The sequence below is a fragment of the Lissotriton vulgaris genome, chromosome 8, assembly GCF_964263255.1.
Source record: "Lissotriton vulgaris chromosome 8, aLisVul1.2, whole genome shotgun sequence".
In the NCBI taxonomy this organism is placed as follows: domain Eukaryota; kingdom Metazoa; phylum Chordata; class Amphibia; order Caudata; family Salamandridae; genus Lissotriton; species Lissotriton vulgaris.
Window position 1 is genome coordinate 793,700,918 of NC_141696.1, and position 13,171 is coordinate 793,714,088.

At 42.4% G+C, this 13,171-nt stretch overlaps 1 protein-coding gene across 1 annotated transcript in view; it reads right to left on the reverse strand.

Moving 5' to 3' along the window:
• MRPS9 (mitochondrial ribosomal protein S9) overlaps positions 1-13,171 on the reverse strand; it is a 538,970-nt gene that overhangs the window by 253,564 nt on the left and 272,235 nt on the right. Inside the window, exon 4 of the mRNA XM_086934678.1 lies at positions 9,378-9,408. Coding sequence (XP_086790804.1) covers positions 9,378-9,408 — 31 coding nt within the window. The remainder of the gene's footprint in view (positions 1-9,377; positions 9,409-13,171) is intronic.

Sequence of the window (13,171 nt, forward strand, 5' to 3'; positions counted from 1 at the left end):
GCCAACCATTTTACCCCCAGTCTGCTTCACCATCAGGGTGACGAGATCTGATGACATCTGAAACTCCCTATGTGAGAGTAGATGAATTGGAAATAGTATGCACATGGATCAAAAACGCCCAGTATGCTGAAACCTCTATTAAGTTCTATGATCATAGGAAGCCTACCTAACTGTCACCGATGCCAGCCCTTTCGGAAAACGAAAATGGAACCCCTGTAGCCTATACCAGTATGGCATCGGCTATTACAGCGCAGAAACACGTCCATTACAGTTTTGTGTGGTGCAAATATTTTCTAGTTTAAGTCGCGCGCGTTGTGCACAAATAAAGGGAGGGGGGCGAGTACAAAGTAAAGCACACTGCAACTAACTAGGAAAGTGAAAGTGTGCCATGTGCGCGTTCTGCTGAAACGCCGGAGAGCCGTACACGTGTACATCGCCTGTCCGGGTGCGTGCACATCTCCTGTCCTCCTTCGGCAAAAAATCTGCAACAATAGATCTCGCCAAGTGAGCAGCGCATGCGTTGCATCGCTAGGCAAGACCTAGAAAAGGCCCCAGCACTGCAAAATCGGCCCCTACCCTTCCAGATTCCCGGGGAAACACCAGATGCCTGCTACAGCCAGTCCGGCCTTGGACGAAGGTAATTGAGGGATTAAAGCGTATTGCGTGGAAACTGAGAAACACAAAGAAGACTGCCATTGAGCTCTTCCAGATGCTGTTCTAATCTGTAAAGGTCTGCAAGAGTTTGGGCATGATTTAGTTCTCGGTGGAGGGGTTACACCATCACAACGGTGATGGATATCCCGTCTGCAGAAATATAAATCTCACTAAATCCTATGGGATTCACAGGATATTCTTCACTGTTGTGCCGGAGTAACCCGACCGCTGATCTCTAAATCAGGTGAAGCCAATATCAAGCACAATAGTGAATTTTTGACTCATGCTCTTTATTTAATTAACTGTGGCAAAGAGGGTCTGTTTTAGGCATCTTGTCAGAATTGTAAAAAGAATTACAGCCGGTACTAAATGACTGTTGGGAGGGGGACAGAGATTGGAAATGGGCTTAAATGGCACTGACATTTTACCCGAAGTGAACCAGCGGTATTTTGTTGGAAACGGATTGATGACATTTGAAGATTTAGCTTGGATCTGCTCCGCTCAAGAGCACGTGGAGCCTTTAGCATCACCTGCTACCTCAAAGGCACCAAACAAACTAGTTAGAGAAGAAACAGCGGTTCTGCAAAACTACTTTGCATATTGCCCCAGTAAGACCTATGCGCACTCTCATGAGGCATGAGAGTTTTAACAGACGTCTGATCCCTCTAGTTGAAAATGATTTCTTATGATTGATGCAGAAGGGTCATGCCTAACATAGCCCTCCATCCAGAGCCAGATTTCACTTATCTGACCATGTTTTCTGTTGAATCGGGGTAAAATCCAGTGCCTCTTTCGTTAGAGCACTTGCACCTTACTACAAACAATGTTTCAATGGCTTGAATGCACACATATTTAGCACAATCGTGGCAAAGTTCACCAGGAGACAGCTGCCTACGTAGATGTCAAGGTCCTAGTGTTGATCTGATGCCGCTCTGTGCAGATGATACACGTCCTGGGAGCAGAATACGTAGACTCAAAATGCCAAATAATAGGGGATGAGATAAAGTATTCCAAGATGAGAATGGTTTTCTGTACAATGACACATGCCTTAATTCTGATTTTTTATAGGTTAAAGCACCTTTTTGGTGATTGATACATTGTGCGGACTTGGGAGTTGGATAACGAGAGATTTAGGCAATAGATGGGTGAGTGGATTGACGAGTGAGTCTATGAATGGATAAATGTTTGTAACAACAAGAAGTACAAGAGAGAAGTAGCAAAAGGTCTATATGTTTTGGCGCAAAACAGAGTGCAAAGGGGAATAGGAGAATAGCAGGATCAAAGTGCCGTGCAGTGGCAAGGTGCCAGTGCAGGATCCATTGAAAGGTGAGAAGCGCTGGGTTTGGAAGTTAGGGTTGGGTTTGGGAGCCGAAGGTGGAGGGATGGGGGGGGGGGTGGAAAGGGGTAGGACTGAGTGGAGTGGGAGGGGTGATAAATCTCTCGAGAACTGTGTCAGCAACAGAGTTCTGCACATTGACCAGCCATGACCTAGGTCGTACAAGGCAAGGCCTATCATCTCAAAAATATACTCCCACAGCATCATGATTTTGCCTCAACTATGGCCTTCCTACCCAGGGCACACAAACAACTGCTACAACCGCATCCAAATGGTGGGGATGGTCATATACACCTGAGACCAGCATTCTAGTGTGCATCATGTGTATGCATGATTCTGTCTAAATGCATGAGCACAGCAACACAACATCTGTAAGCCACTCAGTAGCAACAGGCAATCAAGGATTTTGAAAATACTATGGGAAAGGTTTTTGTAATAAATAGTTTTAAAACGTTTGAATTAAAGAGGGAAGAATGCCATCGAGTCATGTTGCATTGATGAAAGACATGGGAGATGTCTGTGGCTTTCTCAGCATGCAATGTTACAATCCCAGTTTGTGAAAACCAATGCAACAAAGAGGGAGGGGCCAAAACAAAAATCGAGCTAAGCAAGGCTGCTTGTAGTCTACCTGCCACTGCAAGATGGCCAAGTCCATCTGCATAAAGGGTATCAATAATATACCTCAGTAACAAATGAATGCTTTGCTGTCCATGAATTACAATGCACTCCATTGAGAAAATGCTCCTTTTTGAGTGCTCAGTCCAATTTTAGCGCTGATTTTTATTGCAGGTTTTCATACTATGTACACTGCGGCACTGTTGTGCAATGTCCAGTGTGTGTAGTTTGACCCATGTAACATATAGAAACTGGCTAATCACAGACTGGCATATGTAACAGTCCTAAAAGTCCACAGTAAGTGGAGTAGAAACTACATTGATGGCATGGAAAGTTAAATGTCACCAGTGGATTGCAGCACTTACTGTATCATCCATAAATGTGACAAAGAAAACAAGGATTCAGGCCTAGCAGTGCAGCCTGACTGCTGCAGTTAAAATTGAAGTTCAAACTGTCAAAACAGCCCTTTCGACAGGGTAAAGATCTCGCTTTTTTAAATACTGAGTCACCCGTAGGCAGGCATTGTAGTCCACAAGGTTGGGTGGCTAGTATTTAAAAGTGGGATGTTCAGGTATTTAATGTTGGCATGTCCCTATAGTGACATGTCCTGAAAAGTTATTTTCACTGAGGAAGGCTCTGGCTGTTCTTTGAGGAAAACTTGAGTGCAGATTAAACTATTAATTCTGCTACCCAGGGGTTGGGACAAGCTAGAGATCTGATTTAACAAATATTTTAAATATTTATTAAAAATCCAACCCAATGGTGAGGTGGGATATTTAATAAATATTTGGGAAAAGTAAACTATAGAAAGTGATCTTTTCCCTTCCAGAAGGTCCTGAAGGCAGATGTCTTACCAGGACTTTAATGAGGTATGAAGACTAGCCCCAGAGCAGAGACAATGGTTTGCACCTGGTTACAGGATGGGTTTAGGGTGGAGAGTTTGATACACATCAGTCCATGAAGGGCAGCTTGGGAGGTTCCATTAACTTCATTAGCTTGAAAGGGGCAGAGGTGAGGCCTAACTATTCAGCGATTAGTATAAGGGAGATCTAAGGAAGGGGCAACCTTTGTTTTTTAGGCTCAAGGTGACCAGCTTGGCACTAGCCCAGCGAGAGGCAGAGATGGTCTCAGAACCAGATTGTTGTAGCTTAGGAGGGTACTGTAAATTTCCTTACATACACACCTGACTGGCACACAAGCTCCCATCAAGGGCAGAAGACTTGGACAGTTTACAGAAAGGCAAACATGCTTTGCTGCAAAAATGAATCGGGTTGCCCCCAGGAACTTTTTCATCACAGGTTAAGGAACGTCTAGTCACCACCACCCAATGGCTACTAAATCGTACACAAATGGGTCACACCACCAACTCCACTTGGATTTATGAAAGAACAGAAGGAAGACTACACCTGCTGTTTGAGACCTGTGAGGATACCTGAAGGGCAGGACTTGATCCAACTTATACCCAGGACAAAGAAGAGAGCTCAAGGGACAGTTGGCGGACCTCCTGTGTGGCAGTAAGAACACAACTAGCTGCAAGAGTTTTTTTTCCTGAACTGCCCACCTGACAAGTTATGACTCGACCTTGTTGTGGCATCTGCTGGAGTGAGTTCTAACTCCTAAGTGCTGTCTTGAGACCCTTGGTTGTGTTTTTCCTGGAACACTCCAACAATCTCTAAAAAGTGGGTACTTTAAACAATTTTGGACTTTTATAGCCCTTTGGAGGACCGGGACCAACCACCCAAGTCAATCCCACAGGTATGACCTCACTGGGCAAGAAAATCAAGTTTGCTTACTGTTTTTACTGCTTGAAAAGCCTGTTAAAAAAACTGTAACAGTAAGCCTGTCGGACTTTGGTGCAACCTTCCCAGATACAGCCTGCAGCCATGCCCCCTGGAGGATTCTGAGCTCTAAAAGAGAACAGGTGTATGCTTTTATGTTTTGGCAGCAAAAGGCCTGATTCGTCAAACCGGGCCATTTGCAACCGGAAAAAAAGAATTTTCCCATATATCAAACTCTTTTTTGCGATTCTGTAACCTATTACTGAAACGCAAAATGGGTTCGTGATTTGGTATTAGGAAGGGACGTGTTAAGGGCATTCCTTTCTAATAGCAACACACAGTGGTATGTCTGAATGTTTTGCGACCGAAATGCGGTCACCAAACATTCACATTTTACCGCCTATTTCAAGTAGATGGTAACCCATTCACAAACGGGAAGAGGTCCCCAAGAGACTCGTTCCCCTTTGTGAATGTATACAAAAAAATGTTTTAAGAGCAGGCAGTGGTCCCACGGACCACTGTATACTCTTAAACAAAGTAAAGTAAATGTTTCATTCGTTTTTTTTTTTTTTTAATGCATCCCATTTTCATTCATCGAAAACTGGCTTCATTTTTTTAAAATGTTGCTTTATTAAAAGCAACCACAGACATGGTGGTCTGCTGGCCCCAGCAGGCCACCATACCTGTGGTTTTAGAGACTCCCATTGGGTCGCAAATGGGGACCTACCTCACGAATATTAATGAGGTAGGTCAATTTGCGGTCCACGGGAATCGCAAACAGTGTAAAACACACTGTTGTACTGTTGGAAATGGCCCTTTTTGCAGGGTTATCCCTAAACCCGTTACTTCTTCATCTTATTTTTCCTGATGTATTTTTGTTGGCTTTAGGACTCAGGGCACTTTATCACTGCTAATCAGTGCTAAGGTGCATATAATTTCTGTGTAAACTATGAACATAATTGGTTATCCATGCTTGACATATTTGATTTACTAGTAAGCCCCTAGTAAAGTGCACTGAGTGTGCCAGGGCCTGTAAATCAAATGCTACTCGTGGGCCTGCAGCACTGATTGTGCCACCCACATGAGTAGCCCTGAAAAGATATCTCAGACCTGCCACTGCAGTGTCTGCGTGCAGTTTTAAACTGCCATGTTGACGCGGCAAGTGCACCCACTTGCCAAGCCCTGACCATCCCTTTTCTTACATGTAAGACAGGTAGGCCCAAGGTACACCCAATGGCAGGATGCAGTGTATGTGAAAGGCAGGATATATATTGGTGTGTGTGATATGTCCTGATAATGAAATTCTGCCAAATCCGTTTTTCACCATTGAAGGGGTATCTGTCACATAGGATAGCATGGGAGATACTATGTAACATCTTACACGTATATCTTCCCATTGGGACAAGATGGAGGAATAAAGTTTAGGCTCTCTGAACTCAGAATTTAATAACATTTTTTAGTAAAGATGGTTTTAAAATTGTGTGTTTGAAAATGCCAATTTTAGAAAGTAGGTGTTTTCTAGCTTAACCATTCTGTGTGCCTCTGCCTGTTTGTGGATTGACTGTCTGGCTTTGGAGTGACAGAGGATTGGTATGTGTATTCACTTTAGACAGACAATGGGAGGGTTGGGGTTTGCCTGGCCCTTCCTTGATGACTCAGAGCTGAGCTGAATAGACCGTGGCTGCATTTAGAGTAGTGGAAGGAGTTTTCCTTTCACCTGAATAGGGCCTGTATTCCTTGCACAATGCTGTCTCCACCTTCCGAGGCCATACTGCACCAGGGAGGTCAGAAGTGGCTTGGACTGGGCCCATAGACTCTGGCACAAAGAAGAATGAAGACAAAATGGGGTATAAGTAGTGGACCTTAAACCCCAGAACTTTAGATTACTTCTGGACTCGAGAGGAACCTTTGCCAAGGAGAAGAGCTGAGTACTACCTCTTTGATGTGTGCTGTGTGGGGTTGGCCTGCAGTTGCTGCTTCTGCCAAGGAACGGACAAAGACTGGAACTTTGCTGTGAACCTGCTAGAAGAAGAATCTCCAATGGCTTGTGTGTGCTGGATTCCTGTTCTGAAGTCTCAGGGACACAAAGACTTCACCCCCAGCTCCCCTGAACTCCATTGCTGAGAGTTCTGATCTGGCACAAGATGCCTGTTCCAATTTTGGGCCTCTGGAGGTTGTTCCTGTAGGTTGGGAGCTGGAAGAAACTTAAGAGAAGCAAGAAAAATAATCTCCAATGAATTCAGTGCCGCGGCAGTGACCTGCCCAATGCCTTGCCCGTGAAGTGCACGACACACCGCCCGGCCTGCACTGCAGCTCTGAAGCCCTTCAATGCTTGCCGTTATCGGCCTTCCCGATGCCAGCGCTCACACCGACTCCATCACCGCAAGCATCCAGTTATTATGGCGCCGATAAATGCAGAGGCTGACACCACGAACTCCCAGATTTCGCATAGTCACCGGAACCAACACTTCAAAGCTGATACAAACAACTTCCCCAGTCCTGGGTTAGACACGTTGCATCCTCACGGACACAACGCCTCACCTCCCCGTCGCAGTCAGTGAGCTGGCTTAGACTTCGGCAGACGCCTCACCTCCACGACACCAAGCATCATCATAGACTTCGTTTTCCAAGGTGCTGTTTGTTTGGGGGACTGTGTGACTCCATGCCAGACGCTGCGCAGCTCGGGGTCAGAGCCAACTTTGGATTTATTGCCGTCACAATGTCGTGATAGCCCCATGTGAAACTAATTGTTTTCTACATGCTTTATTTGTTAAATAACTGTTTTGAAGTGCTGTTTTACTACATGCATGCAGGATTTTTATCGCTTTAGACTTGCTGGGTTTAAAGATACTTTAATTTTCTAAATTGGTGAGGTGTCCATTTGTGGTGTTTTCACTGAATTACAGTGTGTTTGGAGTACAAATACTTTACACAATCTCTTTGGGATAAGCCTGTCTGCTCGTGCAAGCTACCCAGGGTGTGAGCAGGGGTTATCTAAAGTGTGTATCCCTCTTACCCTGACTAGAAGCAAGGGTCCCTACTTGGACAAAGGTACATACCTCTGTCAATTAAAGACTCCCAGTTCTAACATATACATAGCTGTTTGCAATTATCTAATGGTTAATCACAAAAATTCGCTTTTAGGTCATCGCAAACCTGAACCTATGTACATCTGGCCCTAATTCTCATTGAAGAAATGTTGGCCAAATGAAGGCACGAAAAGTATCTGGCTGACCAGCGCACCTCTGTGGGCACGAAATCTGTATTTTCTTGCCAAAATGGTTTCAGCAAGACTTCATCCAACGGCCATCCGGCTTCAAGAGGATTTCCTCAGATACAGTCTGCAACTTTGCCCTGCTGCAGGAGTTTTAATTCCATTTCAAAGACTAAGTTCTAAGGTAAAATCTTTAACTATGACAAAATGAGGTTGGCTTACCCAACCCGGGTTCCATTGCGGCTGTCCTGAAATCACGTCTAGGTCGCAGTTACATGTGGACAGTACTATCCATTTACACATTACTTCTCTTGGCAATTTTTCTCTTATACCTTGAAAAATGTATTTCTACGGTTCTCTGATTGGATTTTTGGCATTTGGTGTCCTTTTGTTGATTACATTCTTTTTCTATTTTTGTAAATTGGAGTGGGGGTTTGATTGTATTATGTTTTTGACTTTTTAACAGTTTTCATACTTCTAAATGCTTTACACATTTTCTTTAAGTTAAGCCTGTCTGCTCTGTGCCACAGCTACTAGGGGGTGAGTGCAGGTTTAAATGATTAAAGCCTTTGACTGGACCCAACAAGGTAGTGACTTTATTACTTGCAGTCTCTTAACAGCACCCATCCCCCAATTAATAATTAAATTTCCTAAAAACACCTCTTCAGGAGTTTGAAAAGGTTTACTGACTTCTAAATTAAGATTCCGAAAGGATAAGGGAGGTCGTAGATATCTTTTTGAAATACAGTCTCAGAATTATATATATTAATGTTGTGCGACCAAAATCCGGATGCAAAACACTGAAATTAATATTCATGAGATAGGTCAGACCACGACCCAGTATAATTCAGAGTTTTAAGAACTATATTCTAGAGCCGAGACAAAAGGTACCTGATTTTAGAAATCTGGACAGCATAGTCAAAACTGTCTGTTCTTACTGTGCAGAAACGTTGGATAAAAAGAGGCGAACTGAGATTAAACAGATGTTTCTGATTGGATTGTAGAGAAAATACTTTTTGTGATACATTAATTGGTCTTTGGCTGTCGGAAGCTCCATGGAGAATGCAAAAGGACCTGAAAGAGATTAAGTAGGGCAAGAAAGAAAAGGTAATTGTGGGAGAAAATCTGTTCTCCAGTCGCTCTAAGAAATAAATTCTGCTCACAAATGTTGAATGTTCCTCCTTTAGAATTGTTGGGATAGGACATTTAACTAACCGTGTAATATAAATGCTATTAACATTCTAGACACATCAAGTTTTTTGCATAAAATATGACGAATGTGAAACAAGAGCCACTGACATAAAGCAGAGAGGGATCAAACACAGTATTTGATCTGGATAGGCAAGTTGGCTTAAGCTGGAATATTCATAGGCATTTGCATAATATTTTGCAACCTACACCAGTATTATTCTACAGTTCTTTACTTCCACACAAATCCATACCCATTCCCTAGCTATTTACTTGTAATGTTTCACATTACCATGCAACATTCCTTTGAAGCTAGACTTATTGGTATTGCCAATGCTGGTTTCTAAATGCATCTTCAATTCATCACGTCACTGAAAATGCTGGTGACCCCTCTTTACAGAGTGAGATTTCTACACAAGTCCTGCCTTCCTCACTGATCTTGAGCAGGTAAAATAATTCCATTAGATTTCTACTACTAAACTGTCTAGCAATGCCACGTTTGGACCAATACTCCAATGCCACCAATGACTTGACACCGAGCTGTCAACAGAGTAACTAATGCATTCTGAACTCTAAAACACGTGCCACTTACCTCTCTGCTTAGGGAAAATTTCATTTGGGTGCTGTAAATAAAAAAATAATGAAACTTAGTACATCAGTTTGAAAAGAAAAGCTGTTAAAAAGAAACAGAAATCCAGACAGTAACTGGAAGATTTGACAGACTATAAACGGTTCTCATTAGTACATTGTATGAATTTTGAGCCACAAATTCAAACATCAACTTTCGACTTCAATTTGTTCATCTCACCAAAAGACGAGGTTCATTTCCTGGGAGTTGTGAGGTATCTATTTTGATATCTCTGGTACTTCGATCGTCCCTAACATGAATGTTAAATTAACTGCAGTTTGCAATGACCTGAAAACATGGTTGGTGTCTTACAACTTAAACGCGAAAAGATTAGACAATCAAATTCAGGCAGAGTGAAAGCTAAACCATAAGTACTTTGGATCGCTAACCCTCTGTGGCACTCAACTAAATGCACCAACCCCAACATAGTTCATATGCACAAAATGTGCCAAACCCACAGGGAGCTAAAGAACATATCCAGCGGTGGCTTGGAAATATTTCAATGAAATTATAGGTCTTGGTGGGATTGATAATTTTTTTCTGGTGTAATTTTATTTGCCAAATATATTTTTTCCAATGCGGTACCAAAGGAGGCATAATGAATCTAGCAAGGGCTCCCGGGGAGAAAGCAAAATGGGAGTCTCTTTGTGCTTCACTTAGAGAGGAAATGGGTCCTGTTTTATTTAGCCTGTGGTCTTTCACAGCTTACCCATGAGGCAAGGAGAAACTTTGCTGCTCTGGAAACATATCATTTTTTTAAGTACCAAATAAATAAATTAGAATTAGGCTGGATAGTAGTACAACCAATAACAAATTAAACTTCATACCTTAAATTCGGTCATACCTCTATGAGGGCTTTACTGTTAAAAGCAATTAAGTGGTGCTGATAAAAAACACATTCCACTGATGAGCCTGGTCTGTCTTTTCACACTCTACTTCACCTTCTGGATAACCACTTAACCACGATGCATCACAACCAGACCTCAAAAAGCCTTGATAGACCTAGTGACTCTAGTTATCTATTCTATCAAAGAGTAATGCACGTGACCATGAACTTCACACAATTTAAAAAAAACAAAAAACTTACAGCATCCCTACAATTGCCAACAGTAGCGATTTTGCCCATGTGTGCGAAGTATCGTAGAGACTATGCTTTCCTTCTTTCTGCTGCATTTAGAACCTTTGAAGCCATGATGATACTGGTACAGTCTCCCTTTTCATATCAGGTCTACTTGAAGAAATTCAGTTGCATTTCTGTGACATAGTTTCAGTTCAATCCGTTTCGTTTGGAGAGCTGCTGGTGTGTGGGTTTCCAATTCTTCTGTCTCACCCAAGTCCCTTTCTGAAGATTCCATTTCAAACCTAATTGTCGCTTTCTAGTATGCTATTTCCTGCATCTTGAGCTATCCATGTTCCTCTTAGCATTGCCTTGAAGCCCTCCCAGAGAGCAGCAGATCTCCATTTATCATTTCCAGAGAAGCAACATTACATAACCTCTTGGCTTTCTCCCCTCATTACCCTGACTTACAGTCTCTGCAGAGCCAACCCTGTGATTGATGGATAGGGTTCAAGACACCAAGCTTTAGGCATATCAGAGTCTGATCAGTAAACCACAATTATATTCAATCCAACTACCTGCACCAGTCTACTCTTCACAAGGAAGTCAAGCTCCATCTGAGCATAGGAGTCATGAGCTGGAGAACAGAAAATGAAGTATTTCTCAACTGGATGACATTGTCTCCATACATCAGTCAGGTGACCCTCAGTTTAATGGCTTTGAACTTGCTTCTAAACGTTCTCTGAATCTCCAAGCACACCTTCACCATTCCGATAAGCTAGTATAATTAAAGCGATAAGACCATATTATAATATCTACCAAGTATAACATCTCTCCTGAAAAAATACCCTTGTTTGCTCCAAATCTCATCCTAGAATTGTGCCATTTTCTGGCTCAGGTGGTACAGCGGTGATTGGATGAATGGTCACTTAGGAGCAGTCATCTACTATCCCCTGGCTGCATCATTTACTATAATGTTAAAGGAGAAATGTGGCTACTGCACCCATCTTTGAGGGTCTCAACACCAAAAACACCTGGCAAAACCCACTATACCAGAGGCTAACTGGCAAAATGCTTTTACACTAAAAATGAGAAAATACAAATCCTCTGTATTAAATTCTGTGTAGTCAATTTCTTCCTGTTATAGTTCCTTTTGTGTTTGAGCTTAATCCGTTAAAGTTATGCAGGCCCCACCTAACCTCTAGCGTTATACTCCATAATGTACGTATGATGTCTCCCTACGTCACCCTATCGGGTTAGTTCTACTGTGTCCATCAGAGGCCAAGAATCACCAGCTCACAAAAGCCTATCCAACAGTTACTCATAACAGGGAAGTTAAGACAAAGGAAGATAAACACTTTGATAAAGAAAAACGATTATACAAAAAAAAATCGATAACTTGTGCAGCATCTCCACCCTGTAAAAACATGAAGGTGTGAAAAGTCTCTTTTACATTCGGGAGTTCTAATGATGTTAAGGCACCCCACTGTGAGGTAGAATAAAGAGGTGTTCAGCGATGCTGAGGCCACACATATCCACTTCTACTGAACCACTAGTGTGAGTGTAAACATCTATGCCATGCAGCACCCACCAATAGCACATTATCTTGTTTATACATTGATTTCCCCACCAGAACTTACAAAAAGTTAATCTCTGTCTGTCAATAATTTGTGTTGTGACCCATAACTTTATTAATATATAGCTTAGCTTGTCTAGGAATAAAGAGAAACGTCAATTATTTAGTGATTAACAGAGGTGCCTGGCGAGGGCAGAAGAAGAATTGATAACAGTATTGCAGGGTGGGGGAGATCCTACAGACTCGCTTGCAAAAATAATGGCAGCTAAATCATCCCTTATGGAGATAATAGCAAAAAAAGCAGCAGATAGACTAACTGCATGGAGACAGGAAGCTTATGAACGCAGCGAGCAGGTTGGTCACCACCTAGCGATTAAGGCAAGGCAAAAAGCCACACGGAATTCAATTGCAGCTTTAATGATCCTTCACAAGGCAAAATTACTGATCCAGAAGGGTTTTATTTATATTATCAAGACCTGTATCACAAGACCAAGTCTGATAACTTGAATGACATTAAGATATATCTTGATCAACTCCCAGCTGCACAACTATTTCAAGATGAACAGATGCAATGGAAGAGGCCCCTCAGTAGATTGATATCTTACTATGCATTAATACCCTCCCTAGTGGCAAAGCCACTGGCTTAGATAGTATCCCGATGGAATTCTATAAGATGTTTTCGACTGAATTGAAGAGCGGTATGCACCAGCTAATTGAGCATGTATATAAAGGGGGGAGGCCGCCTGAATAATGGACACAAGCAAAAAGATTAGTTTTTCTGAAAAATAATAAAACAGCTCTAGAACTGTTATAAACTCTTATTGCCCAATAACGTTGATAAATGCTGACAGCAAGATGTATTCTAAAATCCTAGCTGTTCACCTGGCGGGGGTAATCCACAAAGTAGTATCACCAAGACAACATGGCTTTATTCCAGGACGTGGTACTATAGTTCACATTAGAAGGGCTATATCACTCTTTGATGCCGCTAACATTATCAGGGATCCTACTGCATTCATTTTGCTTGATGCGGAAAAGGCCTTTGACAGGGTGTCTCTTGGCTTTTTTTTTATGGGAGACCCCTGGCAAGGGCCGGAATTGGCAAAGGACTTATACAGGCATTTA